Source organism: Saimiri boliviensis, chromosome 7 (assembly GCF_048565385.1).
Source record: "Saimiri boliviensis isolate mSaiBol1 chromosome 7, mSaiBol1.pri, whole genome shotgun sequence".
Classification (NCBI taxonomy): domain Eukaryota; kingdom Metazoa; phylum Chordata; class Mammalia; order Primates; family Cebidae; genus Saimiri; species Saimiri boliviensis.
Genome location: NC_133455.1, coordinates 95,194,627 through 95,214,599, shown reverse-complemented (window position 1 = coordinate 95,214,599; position 19,973 = coordinate 95,194,627). Strand labels below are relative to the sequence as shown.

The 19,973-nt window shown below is 34.4% G+C and overlaps 1 protein-coding gene across 4 annotated transcripts in view; it reads left to right on the top strand.

The window, feature by feature from the left end:
* CPNE8 (copine 8) overlaps positions 1-19,973 on the top strand; it is a 244,308-nt gene that overhangs the window by 153,917 nt on the left and 70,418 nt on the right. For all 4 annotated transcript variants that reach the window (XM_003926648.4, XM_074403057.1, XM_074403058.1 and 1 more), the window contains one exon: positions 19,792-19,867. In XM_003926648.4, the coding sequence (XP_003926697.1) occupies positions 19,792-19,867 (76 nt within the window). The remainder of the gene's footprint in view (positions 1-19,791; positions 19,868-19,973) is intronic.

Here is a 19,973-nt window from a genome sequence, read left to right as displayed (position 1 = left end):
TTTTTGAGATAGGCAGATGACTATTTCTTTAAAAGATGTTAAGGAAGAATATTTAAAGTTCATTTTAACAATCGAAGAGCTAAAGTGCTGAGAAACTGCCTTGTCCTGGTTACAAAGCAATCATTGACGATATCCTTGAAGAGCTTCAATTGCTTGAAGTTTCTTCAGCTGAAACTGTAGCTGAACTCAAAATTCAGGGAGCATTAGTGGAAGAGCACTGCATTAGTACCACATGGTTGTGATGTGGGACTGATTGTAAAGGGCCACCAAGTAGATTGCTGCCTACCAGAAAAATGAAAGGCTAAGTTAGTGAACTGTCCACATAAAATCCCTGCTTGTGAACAGGGAGAGTAAAAGTTTCATTTTTACCGCTCTGCATTTTATTAAATGTAGCCATTTCAAATAATGATATTTATTATAATTAAATGCAAACTTCATTTGTCTGCAAACTGCCATATTTATGTTGTCATTTTCTCTTGTTACCTTTGAAGATAATATTTGATAAATGCATTTGATGTTTTCATTCTGGGATTATGCATCATCATGACCAAGTGTTTCCTTGCCTAGTGCTTAAGAATGTGTTTTTGAGTTGTCTAAAACATTAGAACTCATTTAGAAGAAACATTTGTAAATCTTTTATATTTTTCTTACTTTGTATCCCCATTTCCTCTATGAAATCTTCCCTCGACCATCACCTACAATTTGCTTGCAGTTAACCCTGAATATCCTAAACCTGTATTTAATAGGCAAGATTCAGTCTCTTTGTCTTATTCTCTTACATATCACTTCTTGAAACTTAAAAATGTTGATAAATGGAATTTCATAATCTATATATGATTCATTGACAATCTATTCTTCCACCTGCTAAAAATATATGCAATTATTTTTCTCAGCTGTAGCTTGTGAATGTTTTATCCCCTTTCAGTTTAATCTATAATTCTTGCTCTCAAGAAAGACTGATTTAATTATACATGTATCTAATATACCTGAAGTGGTAATCAGTTTTTAACTTCTGTACATCTTCATTTGTTTATGACCCAAAATAAATTATTTAATTTATGAAGAAATTGTTATTGAGCACTTACTATGTGTTCAGCTGTGTGCCAGGTGATATGACTTAACTGAAAATTTCAATCTTTATACAACAATATTTTAGTTTTATTTAATGTGTCTTTTTAGAGACTCCAGCCTCTTCAGAGGAAAAGGCTTTTTCTCATTTTCAACAACATTTTTAAGAATATTATATAAACATTTAATATCAGCCCTTTACTAGAAGATATTTGCAGGATTTTGGAAAGAGCTACTCCAGCCAGTTTCACTATGCGGTTTTGGTGTTTGTCCTGTGCCCTTTTATCCCATGTATTTGCTTGGCCTCGCCATTTGGAAAGTCCTTCTGTGATCATTTTGCCTGTTGATTTTCTGTTCAGGTCCGATTTCAGTGCTGTCAGTTGTATGAAAGATTTCCTTACATATTGAAAATAATTTAATTCCTCTCTTCTGTGTATTTACTTTGCCACTTTGGAATGTTTATCAGCACATCTAACACATTACGACTTATATTGAAATTACTTGTTTCTGCTTTGTCCTTCATATCACAGTAATCCTCTCTTACCTGTGGGGGAATATATTCCAATACCTCCAGTGGATTCCTGAAGCCATGAATAGTATGGAACCCTTTATATGCTTGGTTTTTTTCTATACATCCATACTTATGATAAAGTTTAATTTATGCTTTAGGTATAGTAAGAGATGAGCAATAATAATAAAATAGAACAATTATAATATTCTGTAATAAAAGTTAGGTAAATGTGGTCTCTCAGAATATCTTATTGTAGTCTACTCACCTAATTTGGAGGTCATGGTTGACAGCAGGTACCTGAAACCTCAAAAAGTAAAACCGTGTATTAGAGGTCGGGGCAGGGGAGACTTCTGTAATTATAAACTACCTGAAATCAAGGACTAAGTTTTATCATGTTATTCCTTACAATGTAGATAATAGTAGTAGATTCTTGTTAATGTAGTAGATTCTTGTTATGTTACATCAGCATTACAGAAGAGAGGATTTAAAATTGCTCTGATATCTTCTTCTTTTTTTTTTTTTTTTTTTTAAATGGATTCTCTGTCACCCAAACTGGAGTGCAGTGGTGTGATCTTGGCTCACTGTAACCTCACTTCCCGGATTCAAGAGATTCTCCTGTCTCAGCCTCCTAAGTAGCTGGTATTACAGGTGTCTGCCACTATGGCTGGCTAATTTTTGTGTTTTTATTAGAGACAGGGTTTTGCCATATTGGCCAGGCTTGTCTCAAACTCCTGAGCTCCAGTGATCCATGCGTCTTGGCCTCCCAGAGTGCTAAGATTATATATATAAGCCAATGCGACTGGCCAGCTCTGATATCGATCTATATCAACACTCAGTCTTCCATCAAAGCTTATATCCCCTTTATTTTAAATCATAAAATTGCCTTAAATGATATCAGAGCTTTTATACATATAAAAGATAATGAGTAATTGAGATGTCATTTCCTTAGTCTTGTTTTCACAGTTTGCAGGTATCTTAGATTTTATATTCGGGAATCTCATCTTTCTTGTCATGCAAATTAATTACTTTTGCTGCTTTATTTAATATCTAAATACCAATAACTTTCACCAACAGGAGAATGATCAAGTTCAAATTATCAAACACATTTATATTATAATTTTTTATTTTTAATCACCTTACTATTTAAATTCATCTCCATTAGAATGTCATCAGTCAAATTTGGAATATAAATTAATTTCTAATTCGGGTATAAGGTGATATTAGAATCTTAGGGCTAGAAGAGGCCTTTAGAGTTAACTCTTTGCTTACCAAGAAAAGATTTGGCATATTTCTTGATATTTGATCCTGAATGAGTTATTAATTTCACCACTAAATCCGCCTTTTCTCTCTCAAGTTTTATTCTCTTGTGAGATTACCGGGGGTGATATTGAAAATGTTTACCTGCCATCAAAATAGCTGGGAGCTATACAATGGGAATAGAGTCCTGGGAGGCCTTTCCATTGCTGGAGCCAGCCTTTTAATTGCTGGATTATGGGGTGGCCCAGGGAGCCCAGGGGAGATTTCTGGGAAGATGAGGTAGTAGCCAGGCACACAGGAAATGGTGAGCAGTGACTAATTATCAACAGGAGGGTAGATAGATATCTTTGAATTTTTATATTTACTTTGGCTTTACTGAGTTACATGCCTTGAATGTAAGGCCTAGGCATTACTGTAACACCAGCCTTGCAGATTGGAAAGATTGTAGTCATATTAACCCTGCCCTTGCTCTCATCCACTAAATCCAGTCAATTGCCAACTCCTGCATCTGTGAGAAATAAATAATGAAATGTTGCCCCCATTGTAACTAGAATCAATGAATTTCCTGAAGTTAATTATGTAATTATTTATAGTTTTCATGACATAGAAACATGGAATCAACAGAGATGTTTATGAAAAGAGTATAAATATTTGTTCCCAGGGTGAATTTATTTTGCAACAGTACAGTTTATACAACAAAATACTGAGTATGATTTTTTAAAAAGTGAACAGATACTTAAATAAAATAATAGTGAAGAGAGCAGAATAGCAGTAGAAGGAAGTTTTTACAATGCAGCCTGGGGAAAAAGAAAATAAGTCAGAACTAAAGATAGCATGAATAATAGAAATGGCAAAAAGCGATATGTAAGGGACTATTGTGAATTGGACAAAGTACTCTAAGAAGCTGTGGAATGAGGGCAAGTGGGTGAACCTGAGGTTTTATAAATGTCGGTCAGAAACATCTGAGTTACAAATCCAACTTTCCAAAATAAATAATTTTTTATCTCCAGTGCCACTATTGCTGAATTAGGATTAACTCTGTCACCGAAATGAACTCAAGTTACCTGAAAGTGCTATTTTTTAATTTGGCCTGTCAGCATGATATAGTATTGAAATCCCTTGCTTTCTAACCCAACATCCCACAGCAACTCAAGCTGAGAATTGCTATGTGAAGTCCACAGATTTAAAGACATGAAGCTTTATAGGTAAAAATATACAATAAAAAGGCAAAAGATGATTAGAAAATAAATTGCAACATACATAGTAAAATAGGATTAATGTATAAAGAGCTCTAGTACAGTAAGAAAATGCCCATATCTAATTACAAAGATGCAAAACTTTAACAATTAAAAAAAAAAAGGTTAGTAAATATTTTAAAAGTGAAGCTCATTAGTCCATTTTCATGCTGCTGATAAAGACATAGCTGAGATGGGGCAATTTACAGAAGAAAGAGGTTGAATAGGACATATAGTTTTGAGTGCCTCGGAAAGCCTCACAATCATGGCAGAAGGCAAGAAGGAGCAAGTCACATCTTACGTGGATGGCAGCAGGCTAAGAGATGACTTGTGCAAGGAGACTCCCGTTTTTCAAAACCATTAGATCTCATGAGACTTATGCATATCATGAGAACAGCATGGGAAAGACCTGCCTCCATGGTTCAGTTACCTCCCACCGGGCCCCTCCCACAACACATGGGAATTCAGGATGAGATTTGGGTGGGATAGAGCCAAACCATATCATTCCACCCCTGCCCCCTCCCAAATCCCATGTCCTCACATTTCAAAACCAATCCTGCCTTCACAGCAGTCCCCCAAAGTTTTAACTCATTTCAGCATTAACTCAAAAGTCCACAGTCCAAAGTCTCATCTGAGACAAGGGAAGTCTCTTCTGCCTATGAGCCTGTAAAATCAAAAGCAAGTTAGTTACTTCCTAGATACAATGGGGTTACAGGCATTGGATAAATGCAGCCTTTCCAAAAGGGAGACACTGGCCAAAACAAAGGGGCTACAGGCCCCATGCAAGTCTGAAATCCAGCAGGGCAGTCAAATCTTAAAGCTCCAAAATGATCTGCTTTAACTTGATGTCTCACATCCAGGTCACACTGCTGTAAGAGGTGGGATCCCATGGTCTTAGGCAATTCCATGTGGCTTTGCAGGGTATAGCCCCCCTTCTGGTTGCTTTCACCAGCTGGCTTTGAATGGCTGCTGCATTTCCAGGTGCATGGTGCAAGCTGTCAGTGGAGCTACCATTCTGGAGTCTGGAGGACTATGGCCCTCTTCTCAATCTCACAGCTCCACTAGGTGGTTGCCCCAGTAGGGACTTTGTGTGGCGGCTCCAAATCCACATTTCCCTTCTGCACTGCCCTAGCAGAGATTCTCCATGAGGGCCCTGCCCCAGTAGCAAACTTTTGCCTGGGCATCCAGGGGTTTCTATACATCTTTGGAAATCTAGGCACAGGTTCCCAAACCTCACTTCTTGACTCTGTACACCTACAGGGTCAACACCATGTGGAAGCTGCCAAGGTTGGGGCTTACACCCTGTGAAGCAGCAGTTAGAGTCCTGGGAGGCCTTTTCATTGCCAGAGCCAGCCTTTTTTGCTGGATTATATCCTTTTCTCTCATTCATTTAATTAAGAGATGTTACACTCCAATCTTATTAGTTCTGGAGATGAAGACAATTTAAGTCCTATGCAAATTCAATCACTTTTTTGTATATAGGAGTTTAGTTTCTGTTTGAAAGTTAAGCAGTAACAGAGTAAACTTTTAATTGCACTTCATATTCTCTGTAAAAAGTATCTCTGTATCTGCTTTACAGCTGAGGATTTTGATTCAAGTCCCTGTTACCATCTCCAAGGTGTGTTATTTCTTTGCCCTTAAACTGAAAATATTTCTGTTTCTGTTTTAATCTAAACATTTATGAACGGTTTCTTATAAAGATGCTTTCAGCAAAAGGAGTCTCTTAAAGAAAGCAGAGTTCTCACTATCAGGTTGAGACACCAACACTTGTGTCACATGATATTTAGTCATTCAACTCTGAAGCACCTCAGCATTGTTTGTTGTTGTCAATTTTGCTATCATTTTACAGTGTCTAACTATCTTACCATTTGTAACTTCAGAAAAAAATTAGGCTGGAAAAATACAGTTATTTATATTATAACATGCATGAGAAACATACTTAGGTTTCCAAAGGAACAAAGTGAAAGCCTGACCTCTTTCCCCCATTCGTGGTTATCCTTTCGACCACCTAGTTACTGCATGAAATACTTCATTGATAAGCATATTTGTGACTTCAGGTAAAATCACCATGTACATCCCAAAATATTTTTGATTTGTGTTCAATAGGGTTTTTTTTTTAACCTTTGTTTGTATTGAAGAATATTTTGACTATCTCTGTGATGATGTTGTCATCTCCATCCTATGAAATAGAATACTTTGACCTCTTTTTGTAATCAAGAGCAAAATATATTGAAATTGCCTTACTAGTTGCCAGAAATACATATCCTGTGCCTCTTTAATTAGTGGTTTCAGCTGGAGGTATGCATGAGAATCACCTGGAGAGGTTTTACTGAAATATCACTTCTCCAGATGCTCCTTCAGGATGTTCGGGATGTGGTCTGTGAGTATTTGGGAAGAAAAAAAAAAAAACTCTCCGGGTCCATCTGACTCAGATTTGGATTAAGAACCATTGCTAGAAATTCACTCTTGAATAGCATAATAAAAAAAATCTATGGAGTGCTCTGGCTCACGCAGATAATCCCAGCACTTTGGGAGGTTGAGGCAGAATTGCTTGAGCCCAGGAATTTGAGACCAGCCTGGGTAACATAATGAGACCTTATCTCTACAAATAATTTTTTTTAATTAGCCCAGCATGGTGATGCACCCCTGTGGTCCTGGCTACTTAATAGGCTGAGGTGGGAGGATCGCTTGAGCCCATGAAGTCCAGGCTACAATGAGCTGTGATCATGCCACTGCACTCCAGCCTGGGAGACAGAAGAAGACTCTGTCTCAAATATACAAACTTAATAACCTCACTTGGTGAAACTGTTATGTTTTCACAAATGTTTTCTGAACATCTGTTAGGTATCGGTCACTATACTAGTTACTGCAGGAGAATTTAAAAATGATTGCTACCCAGCCTATGAATTGAAGAAGGTTATGTTCCTACAAAGTGTGCAATAAAATTCCAGGAACAAAATACCCGGCAGAGCATGGATGTTTCCTGAAAGAGGGATAATGTGATGCTGGATTTCAGGAAAGGGTAGTTCACATCTGTGTTGAAGTATCCCAGATGTGTTCATGATAAAGTATGATGTGATTTATCTGAAAGGAGTGTAGGAATCAAAAAAGGAGGGATATTGTGGTTGAAGAGTTCTGCTTTGGCCATGTGGTTCTGAGTAGGTTATAATGAATTAGAAGGAATTAACAAGAAATGCAGACATAGAAAGGTAGGTCAAGATCATGTGGTAGAAGGCTTATAATGACAGACTGGGGATTATGGATTCAATCCCATTGAAACTTTGAAATCTTTGAGAAAATTTTTGACTCTGAGTCAGGTACATTTTGGCATGACCAAAGGTGTGGGAAAATGTCTGTAGGATGAACTGGAATCAGACAGATACAAAAGTGCAAGGACTAGTTGGAAGTTATGGAGGTCATTAAGAGAGTAATGAAAACCTATATTTGGTTGGTAGCGAAGGTAAGAAAAATAATAAAACCATTTTTAGGAATGCCATCTAAAGTACACTCTGAATATGTGTAGAGCTTTTCAATTTACAAAGTACTTTCTTACATATTTTTCCATATGAACCTTGCAAAAATCTTAATAGGCCTGCATAACTTATGGTCTTTGTGCTTTTGTGGATAAATGGATTGAAGCTAAGTTTCTTGCCCAAGTTTACTTAGGTGACGGCTTCAGAATGTGGAGCCTTTAGATTTCACATTTCTGAGTTTTCGTTTCTCCATTTCTCATGAAGTTGGATGGTATAACAGCTACATTATTTTCATTGAAGATGAATGTAAAACCCAATTCTCAGATTCTAAATGTAGTTGACAGAGAAGCATGTGTAGTGTTATTGGTGGGAATAGGAGAATAAGGAGTTGCTAACTTGTCAGTTTTGGGGGATAGAGGGGTCGATATAATGGACTTAGATATTGAATGGGTGAATTTTAAATTCTAATGTTAGCTTTTCTTTAGTTTTGATGAAGAGACTCGCGAATGTAAACCTATCAGATAGTTACAATCCAGATAATACTGAAATCTGAGTACTTCATGCCAGAGGAATGAAAATATTTCAGATTACACCAACCTGAATCTATTGTGCCTTCTTATGTAAGGTTTAGTTCATGCTTTCTAAGACACAGATGTTTCTAAGACCTCCCTGTGTTTTCACTCTGGTTCCCTTTATCTGAAAATCAGATATTTCTTCTTATATTCAGAAGTCCAGAATCTTTTCTTGAAAGCACAGATTCTTAACCTTTAGCACTTGATGCAATTATAGAAATAACCTGAGATAATTTAAACAAAAACATGTTTAGCTATTTATTCATCTTATAGTGAAATCATTGCCTGGAATGGAAAATTTCATGATCGTTTATCTGGCAGAAACAAAGACCTGTAGCATATTGTCACTGCCAAAAAAAAAAAAAAAAAAAAAAAAAAAATTAGCTTCGATAAATACTCAGGTATATTTCAGTGCTGCTTTTACTTACTTTTAATTTGTTTTGACTGGACGACTGACAGATTCTTCTCTAGTATACTGACAATACTTTACGTATCTCCTAATGTACCCTAAATATTGCTGTATGGCCTGAAGTTTGATTTTCTGCTCACTAAATCAAGAATTTTGTCCTTTCTTTTAAATTTAGTCTCTGGAGTTCAACTGTGGTATTCTTAGTTCCAGCCTGCAGGTGCACATAGTTTTAGATACTCATCATTTTTAATTTGTGTCAACATATGAGAGAAGGAAAATAAAGTCTTCAAATAGTTTTATTTAAAATATATAGGAAATTTTATATTTCCATGATCTAAGTCATTGCCTCAATTATCCCACATCATTACAAAGGGAAGCCATACTTTTTTCATGGCATAAGATCTTTCAAAATATTTTTAATCATTTTTGCATTATTGTTTTAACCAGATAAGATAGTCTACATTAAGATTTATGCTACTGAAAATTAGAACATATTAATATAAAGCAAACACCACATAAAATCTTTGGCATTTTACAGACTTTGACATCATCAAAGAAATTTAAGAGACTAACCCATTTCCTTCTACTTATTAAATCTATTTCATGTTCATTTTTAATGGTGATAATAACATTATTTGGCATTAAAATTCAGGAAGAGGAAATAGCAAATGCTTTCTGACTAACAAGTAAGGTCATAAAAGGGTTTGCATTTTTTTCAGTATCATAATTCTATGATTAATATTTATAATACAATGTTCTTTAAGAATACCAAAGTGAGGTTTTAGATTTTCAGTTAAATTGTGTATTTAGTTGAATACAAATTAAATACATTAATTAGTATTGTGTGTGCTATGCTACAGAGTGTTTTAGAATTATTTAGACAACTTTTTCCTTCAGAAACCAAACGTTCTAAATTTCTATATTGATGCATACATGGAATAAAATATTATAAACATAAAAAATGTTTATGGGTCATGCTACTTACATTGCTGGTTTTGCTTGTGTTACACTATGATTACAACTCTAGGATAGAGATGCAAACTTGCTGACTTAGAATTTTTGAGTTTACATTGTGTAGTGCATAGAACAAAATAAACATAGCAAACAAGATAAGACATTTCTGATCTGGCATTCTTCCTATGGTTTATGTTTTAAATGAATTCATAGTGGGATTTTTGTTTAGATCTATAGAAAAATATCCTTATATTTAAATCTTCACACATTGACAATGCCTCTTTGAAGTCATTATTATCTAATCATTTCCCTAGTGTTGTGTTTCCTAAAGGTAAAGAATATGACATATACAGAAAGAATCTACCATATTGTAGAGTCTACCTTATTATATCTACTTTAGAGCACAAACTAGTTCTGAATATATTGTAGTAGAAACTAAATAAATCAAGCCATTGAAGTACATGTATTAAAATGTAAATTTTAATCTCTAAAATTAATTTCAGCATATATTAATATTAGGGCTGCATTATTTTCTAAGATAATACTTTTCTTCAAAGAAACCAAGACAAAATTTTGTTATTCCCTAATAAATTATATCAACTTTTAAAAAGAGAATAGGAAAATGTATTTTATCGTTTTGAGGGGGTGAAAAAATTATTAGAAAGCCTACTAATTGACCCAAAGTCAGTAGAACCCAAAGGTAGAACAAACAGCCAGGCATTATTTTTGCAGGACTGCAATGATATTTCTTTTATTTTAATAGAATATTCAAAGATTTTTATAATGTATTTTAGGAACAAGTTACCTACTATGCATATTTAAAAGGAAGCGTTTCCACATACAGATACTATGCCATCCAAGCAGCAGCTCACTCACCTTTTTTAATCCTTAGATTTAATGTCTCTGGGGGACTCAGTCATTCTGAAATTTTACTTCATAGTTTCCAGGAGCCTCCTTTGGTTAAAAAAGTATGTAACGTATACAGACTTCTAACAAAAGAAGTTTTTTATGAGGTGAACTGCAGTATTTTTATGTATTAATGCTTTGAGATCATTTTTATTGTTAAAACCATTTTCATTAAAAAAATATAAGAAATTATTAAAGCCTCTCACAAAATGTGAGAAGTTCGTTTCACCATAAATAGTTTAAGAAAGTAATTTTAGGCTTGGCATGGGACAGGGACGCCTGTAGTCCCAGCACTTTGGGAAGCCAAGGAGGGTGATCTCTTGGGCCCAGGAGTTCAAGACCAGCCTGGCTGACATGGCAAAACCCCATCTCTAAAAAAAGACAAAAAATTAGCTGGGTATGGTGGTATGCACTGTGGACCTAGCTACTTGGGAGGCTGAAGTGGGAGGATCCCTTGAACTGGAGAGTTGGAGGCTGCAGTGAGCCAAGATCATGCCAAACATTCCAGTCTGGGCAACAGAGCGAGACCCTGTCTCAAAAATTTAAAAAAAAAAAAAAAATTTAATTTTGAGAGGTGAAAAGAGTAATAATGTAAGAATCCAAAGAAAGCTTTATAAGTGCCGAATGGTAATAAGTAGTTATTACTTTTAAGTTAGTATTAAAATAAGTACACAGTCCCCCACTGGCTGAAAATTCTTTCAAATCTGAAAGGCCTGATTTGCCAGATAAAATCTATGTCAAGGATTACAGTACACTGTCAGCTCTAAATTTAAAATTTCACCGAAGTGGTGGGGTTGTATTTTAAAATTGTATAATGTTCATTTTTTGACTAACTATCCCTTGTCTACACAGCACAAAATAAAATTAAAATTTGTGAATTACTTGATTTATTTGAGTGAGGCAAATATTCTAGGCAATTTGGTGGAGCTGGGATGAGTGATTTTGGGACTTGAATTATCTAAATTGTTTCCACATATTGATTGATTGAAAATGACAATAGGAACAATTTATATAACTTTGTACTGGGTAGACATGTGTTTTTGGGGTTTGCAAGTCTATTAAATCTAAAACCCTGACCTGACCAAAGGATGTACTCCCAAATGCATTTTCCCCCACAGGTTTGAAAGAATTTCAATAGCAAATTTACTTCAGTCTCCTCCTCTTTGTGACTTAGCCTTTGCAGTTGATCCCTGTTGCCCTTTTTTGGAGTCCCTCAGTCTGTCAGGAAGATAATGAACAGTATGGAGACCAGTGGCCAGAGAAAGCATGAAAACTGGGAGCCAGCTCCACAAGCAAGAATAGCAAGGGAGTTAGAACACTTACCAGGCCTGTTGGCAACTCTGGCATGACTATGGGAAGTGGTGTCCCGAAATACAGAGTGGAGAGGATATGCTAGAGGCAAAGAAGGGACTGTTTGCCACTGAAAAGACCCTACCCTTGGGTAGCAGTGGACTATAGAGTTCAACTTACCAACATTTGCTACTTCAGGCTGGGGGTTTTGTGTTATATACTAATATACAGGAGAGAGAGAGAGTGAGTATGTGCTACTCCTGGCAGATTTTTTTTTTTTCTTTTTACATTCCTATCAAAATATGAACCTTAGTTCAAAAAGTTATGGACTCCCTGTGGCTTAATCTCTGTAAAAATTGAGAGAAATTGAGATGAAATTATTATCTTTCAATGCAATATGGTGGCAGTGATGGCTGACAGAGAAAAAAACAAAGCTAGCAATATAATATCAAATCTAGGGAGGTGATTATGTTAAACTTTACTTAACTCAGGCAAATTTGAGTGAAAAAAAGATAGAATAAAAAGTACTAATCTATATTTAGCACTGGTCCAGAATTATTCCAGTATGTAAATGAGAAGGCTGTAACAGTATACGCTACATAAAGTAAAATTTTTTGAACTACAAATTTAATTTGTTTTGCCTGCTTATGAATGAACTATATGTGTACATTTGTTCCTGAATAAAGGTATCTGTTATTAGTATGTGAGAAAGTAAGTGATTACCTTGAATTGCAATTATTTAACCACAGACCAATGACATAAAAAGAAAAAGATACAAAAATACAGATTTAGTAGCACAGTTGTTTTTAACCTCAGTCTTTGTTCAGCATTGCATTTGTCATTTTATAATCTATTTTTTTGTTTTGCTTATAATAATGATAATTATTGTTATTACTGTTATTCCCATTTCCTTGAAAAAATATACAACTTAATGGTTTATGATTTAAACTTTTGAAACACGATACTGAGTCATACAGACTTCCTTTTCTAGAGATTAGCACTCAAGCTAAAAACGAAATTCAGTCATATACAGAGAAAAAGTATGTGACAAGAATGATGTAAATGTTTTAAAATCCATGAAGCTGGACAAGATTTTAACCTCAGACATGATCACAGTAAAGTTTCTAATTTATATAATTCTAAATAAGTATCCAAGGTCATAACTGGATAAAGAAACTCCATTCTACTTTTTAATGGATTAATTTGTGAAACTATTGCTAGATAAAATTTATTTCCTATTAAGAATTTTTTATCTTAACTATCATATGCTTTCTATTTGTACAGGCAAATTTTAAATTGAATGGGGAGCTTTTGTTTGACAATATGCTGGTGCATTCAGTTTGTTAGAAGCAATAAAAACAGAATTAAAGATATTTATATTTTAAAAGTTATACCTTATGTCAAGTTAAAATTTAAATTATGTCTAATAGATACACATGCAATTTAAATGAACTAAAATTATGAATATACTTTAAAATATGTCTATATCCTGTTTTTTAAAAATAATTTGGCATAACTAAGTGGGCATAAAATTTTTTCTTAAATGTGATAAATCACTATATATAACATATCCTTAACTATGGCATATACACTTGCTATACCAACGTAAACCACAATAAAAATATCTTCATCTTAGAAAATACAGTTTGTTCTAGTCTTTGTGTATCTTTGTGTGGATCTAAGAAAGAGATGAACATCAAATAAATAGAATATTCAATAATCATAATAGATGAAATTTAAACATACTAAAATTTAGAATTAAAGAAATGTAATATTACACACACATACATACCCAGCAGGGCATAGAACTTATTATATATGAATAAAAAGATATTATATCATTTAAAAATTCTGTATTAGAAATGGATTAATGAGCAGTTGTGGATAAGACTGATAAAATTGGCCTAGTTCTGATGAACTCTTAATTTCTGAGAGTGATTTTATCTATTTCTTTCTTGGAGATCCAGAGTACTATTGTAATCTACACAGGGAGCAAAGAAAATGTAAACCTCAGCTGGGCGCGGTGGCTCACACCTGTAATCCCAGCACTTTGGGAGGCCGAGGCAGGTGGATCACGAGGTCAAGAGTTCAAACCATCCTGGCCAACATGGTGAAACCCCATCTCTACTAAAAATACAAAAATTAGATGGGTATGGTGGCATACAACTGTAATCCCAGCTACTTGGGAGCCTGAGGCAGGAGAATCTTTTGAACCCAGGAGGTAGAGGGTGCAGTGAGCCAAGACTGCCCCATTGCATTCCAGCCTGGTGACAGAGGGAGACTCCATCTCATTTAAAACACACACACACACACACACACACACACACACACACACACACACACACAAAGAAAGAAAATGTAAACCTCTTGAAATGATTTAAAATTTCAACAAAGCTGGATATAAATGATCACTTCTACATTGAAAACATTGATATATATCTTATATATAATAATTTATACTGTTAACAGTACTTTATGAAGAAAAAATTATTTTGGTCAAAATATGCTTATAATTTATGTTTACTGGGGCAATTAATTAAAAATCATGCTAGTTCTGCAGATTTAGACATGGATCAGCTCATAATCTAGGAATGCTGAAAGGTCTTATTTATTACCTTTGTAATAAACTAAATTATCAGGATTTGAAGAAGTTAAAAGGATAAAAAGGCTTGATCTTGTTGATGTTTTAACTGTTTTAAGTATCAGTGAAGGCTGTTGATGTTGTCATGTAAAGAAATCATTCTTAGATGCTGAAAAGTTTGTCCAACACTGCCTAGAACAAAAGCAAAGAAAGTTACCAAAATTAGGGAGAGCTAATGAATTGTTATCTGGACCTATGAAGATGGCTTTTTGTGGTGATAGTAGGAAAGCACAAGTCTCATGATGCACTTTATTTGTAGTCATGGAATTAAAGGCTTGGTTCAGATCAACTCTGAAACACTCTGCTGCTCTCTGCCCACAAATACGGGTTTAAAATTAAAAATGACTGACATGCATTTAATTAAGGTCTCCATAACTACATTTCATTCAAAAAGGTCTTTCATTTTGGTGAGTGCTCCATTTTCAAACTCACTGTTTTGAAAAATCTTAATGTGCACTCCAGGACTTGAAAAGATTTGCAGACAGGAAAACATGGGAAATCACTGCGCTATAGTACAAATGAGAGACAAAAACTGAGGACGTGGTTCCCATAAGTAAGATCATGCCAATTTTTGTTCCAAAATCCCTTCAGCATCCAAATTAGAGAAATTGTCTTTCATATACAATTTGTTTACAAATCCTCATTTGAGATATCCTTTGATACATACCTGAAACATGTCACACTGTGGTATACTTCAAAGGAGAGATATGTGCCTTGTGAGTTAAACATACCTGCGTGAGAGTGATACAAGCCACATGTATATGTAACTCCAAAATATTGTGATACAACACACATCCATTAAGAAGCCTATTACTTCTTCACAAATTATTTTGAGTAGAGTTTGTTTATTGACAAAATGTATACATGTCTGGAATTATAGTCTTCCTAATTCGATTTTATTCTAGAAGTGTATTTTTGATAAATTAGATGCCTTTCATAGAAAGAATCAAATGAATTCTCTGGGCTGATGTTTGAAATAGAAAGTAGGCATTACCTCCAATTTTGAGGTAAAGACTTAACGGACCCTGAGGTCGACTGACTGACTCAAGACAACATGGTGGTAGAGAAACAGATGAGATGGGTTAGGTGTTATATGCAAAATAAGATAAATGTCAGGAAAATAAGAATTATCTATTGAAAGGCAGCCTTCAGGAAAATATTCAGATGTACCAAAAAAAAGGCAATATTCTCTTTTTTATATAGCTTTGTTGTAATTATGTGGAGGCATTTTCATGGGAAATCATAGTTGTCTGCATTACTTCCAGAGTTGTTTTAAGCTGATAGAGAAGGTTAATGTGTTTATTCTGATTGGCACCTGTGCCATTCTTTTTGGCTGAATATAGTTGATGTGAGGCAAAGTTTTTAATATCACTGGCAAGGTAACATCACAGCATGACTGCGCTATTGCCCTAAGTATGTTTGCAACATTCAGCTGTGCCAATTGTGTAGCAGCTATGGAGGGGGATGCTGGGAATCCTGAGATGAAGTTATCACCTTTCTTGCCTTGAAAACATAGGTGAAGAAAGGCAATACATGAATAGATGGGTTTAACACAATATAGGAAGTGTGATGAGAGATACTGGTTGTTTGTTTGCTTGTTTTATGTTTTTGAGAGCAAAAAAGATGGGAATGAAGCAGAAAAGCCTTCTTGGAGGAGATCATAGCTGAGCTGTAGAGTAAAAGATAAGTGATATAGGGGAGTAATATACTAAAAGTAGGGGAGAATGGATAAGTTTATAGACTGTCCTACAGGTTTCAGGTATAAATGTGACTATGCATAAGACCATTTCCCCGCTATTAATGAAGCATAGAAATGATCATAATAAACAGATTTTATTAAACAGTTAAATCACTTAAGGACTTTTAAAGCCAAATTACTAGCTATAGTAGTAATCAATTTGCTCAAAATGCCTCTTGAATTCATCCCCTCAAACTTTAAATAACAAATATATGTAATAAAAGGTATGGGAAAAAATCGAGATGTAAACAGACACAAGCCAGATAAATGGCACTGGAGTAAACTTTATTTTGTAAATGCAGTCAGAGAGCTTGGGACTTATAACATAGAGTAATTATTTTAGTTAGAATTAAATTAACAGGAAATAGCAAAACAGTATTATTGAATCACAAGGAAATTATTGGTTGTGATTTATTATCAAAGTATTTTTCATCATCAAAGTTTTTCAAGATAGTGACAGTTGTTTCAATATTATAGTATTGAGCATCATGAACAGATAAAATATTAAAGTACATTGTATTTTTTTAATCTTAGCAAAATCTAGGAATAGTTGATGATAGGGTAAAAGATAATAAAAATCAGTGAACAGTACCTTTAATGTTCTCTTTAGAGTACTTATGTGTGATTTAAAATACAGTGTTTGAGGTCAGACAGCTTATAAAGGTTGAAAATTATAAAAATATCCATGTATTCAAAGAGATCTGTAACAAAATTGGCCTGAGAATCTATCCACTTATCTACCCAGATTCTTCAGATATATATTCTTGAGACTAGACATCTTATATCTAGGGTTGGCTATTTTATTGTTATCTCCATATATTGCCTTATGTTTATGACTTTTGGTAAATCCTCACTTCTGGATCATCTACTTCTCTAGATGCTGAATGGATACAACAATATATTTTCTTAGTCTTACAGAAATGTTGTGTTGGAGGCCGAAATGCAATATGTGATCAACATACTTTGTCCTACAATACATGGATAGCATTGCATTTACATGACATGTAAATTCAGTGTTTTATTCAAAATAATCGTCTTGAACAAGATTTAGAAAGCGGGACTAACATTTTATTCATTGTTGTATTTATGTATGTCCTATCTTCTTCTGAAAAGGATCCAAGAAAACTTATAGAGATGCTTGTACTATGAGAGTAAACTAAACTGGCTGGGGACATGGAAACCAAGGGATAATATAGGGTGAGAAATCTGAAAAGTCTTCAGGGGACAGCAGGTCACAAAGACATGTCTTGCTAGAGACTTTAGCTGTAAGCTCTCTAACCACTAATGCAGAGGAGAAAGCTCTCTCCCTTTCATGATAAACAGGGTCCTTTCAGAGCAGAAAGCTTAAGTGGGCAGGACGCAAGATTCCTAGTCCTGATACCAAAGAGATTGTCCTATACCTGTTGTTCATTACTCAATTCTGTAGACATTTACAAATTTAACTAGCACAAAAGAGAACCAAATATCAAAGAACTGCTTCTTTTAAAGTTTCCCAATAACTTCAACACAGGCATATCAATGTGTAGTTTGGTAAACTTGACCATTGCAGTTGGGTCTAGGTTTGTTATTCTGTCAGACTGACTTTATCCAGATGGATGAGAAATTGGATTTACTTGAGACCAGTGAATTATCACTTCTTTCTGCAATGTTTTTGATAAGCATTGTGTGGCAGGAATTTAAGTGTTAACAATTAAGAGTTGAACAGTGGATTGAAATAATTAACCAAGCATGGGTAAGTTTGGCGCCATCAGAAAATGATCATAAAGGCTTAAGTGATTCAGGCATTTTTAAGGCCCCTATATTAGGTTCCTACCACTGCTTTGGTGAGCCCTGTTTATATAAGGCTCTTCTATACCCATCGATATCAAAAGGTTGTGTTCGAAGTGCTCTAATAGAACCTTTTATCTCAGTGGTTATTAAGATACCTGAAACTTGCATAAGAATGGAGGAGGATGCGTTCTAAACAAAACCTTCCTAACTCAGAGAATTTTAAGATTGCAGTGAAATAAATCATGAAATAGCTTACACTTTTGAAGGTCAAAGATAATTATTTTATTTGTTCTTATTAAACCAGTGTTACCAGATTTCGTATGAATTGTACTACTACAAAATTACTGTGTAACACTGAAGTGCTGTTTTGTGATTTTTTTTCCTGGGTAACTTGAAAGCAAGTTCTAGATGTCTGGGTTCATAAATAGGAATATGTCACAGCCTACAATTCTCTTTGCTTTTCACATATTCATACTAATCTGCTTCTGAAATTTAAATCTAGAAGAGGTCAATGTGATACAAAGAGTAATGTTTCACATAAAATACTATGATATATTAATATATACAAGGGATTCTAGGCAGAATAGAGGACTGGATACTTACATGAGTTTTATCTCAAATAAGCTCTTTTAAAAATTTTCTTTTTACTGTAAAAAGTCTACTAAAATCAATGGCAGCTAGCTTTTTTAGCCTGCCATATTTAGTCTTTAACAATCAGTATATTCATTGGTTAAACACAACTTGTGTATTGCTTGTTGCTGATTGCCAGATCCGTGAAAGTTTCATGGATTTTAAGTGATTCACGGCTAAATATTAAATTGGATGGGATTTGAGGGAACATTCATTTTTATGGTGTGGAATAGCTTGCATTTGCCAAACAAATTGACAGAACTTAAATTCTATTATACAAATGGCCTCTGTGACATCTTTTATGTTTGTTATGCTACTTTAGCTCCTACAATCTGTATCTTTTTCTAACATATTACATTTCACCATTGCACTGAATACCAGTATTTTGGCACTTACTTCTCAGCAGTAGGTGTTCAACTTAGCATTGGCCATTAAATTAACTCGAAGCAGTAGAACAAGAGTCTGCTCTAAACTGCCGAATGCTTAGCATGTTTTTTGTATTTGCACAGGTCAAACTCAGTTGATAAAGCTTTTTAGTGAGAACTAATACATGTTTACTCAATCCTTACCCCTCCTCACCTAAACTAAGAATGCACTTGAGAAGGTAGTGATGATCACTTTAAGGTGAAGAAATCTGAATTAACATGTTGGTACTGATAAAATATTTATTAACTATTAATATAGAAAAGAAAGTTTAGTGACTAATATTCATGTTAATATGTTATGCTTTTAAAAAATAGCATCCTAGTATACTCTGGCCATAGGAAAGTTTGAAGATTTTTTAAATATTATATTTTAAAAATAGATATTCATTGATACGGACAATAATAAATTTATTAGTATAGTTTCTAACTTTCATCCTAATTAATCAGTTGAATAACAGATGATTTAACTGTTTTGAGATATCAGTTATTAAAACTAGTATACCTGTTTGAAATGCTAATACTGGTGGAATAAACATTTGAATATTAAGAAAATATAATTGTTCAGTATACATAATTTTAGATTGATGAATATGTAATTATGTATTAGTCCTTTTAAATATCTTATAAGTTATTGTTATATTCATAATAATATCAAGTATTTTTTATGATTAAACTTTTCTGAAAACTCTAAAATACAATTGAAAAATATATGAAAGCTGGGGCCGGGCGCGGTGGCTCAAGCCTGTAATCCCAGCACTTTGGGAGGCTGAGGCGGGTGGATCACGAGGTCAAGAGATCGAGACCATCCTGGTCAACGTGGTGAAACCCCGTCTCTATTAAAAAAAAAAAAAAGAAAAGAAAAAGAAAAAAAAATGAAAGCTAATATTATGTACTTTTTTCCTTTAATTTTAGTCATGATTTCATTGGGGAATTTACAACAAGCTATAGGGAACTTTCTAGAGGCCAATCACAATTCAACGTATATGAGGTAAGAGGCATTTTATTTTACAGTTGTTTTTTTTCTAGAATAAATAAATCTATGCTTTAAAAGTATGGATTCTGCAAAATGTAATTGCCAGGGCTAAGTGCCAATG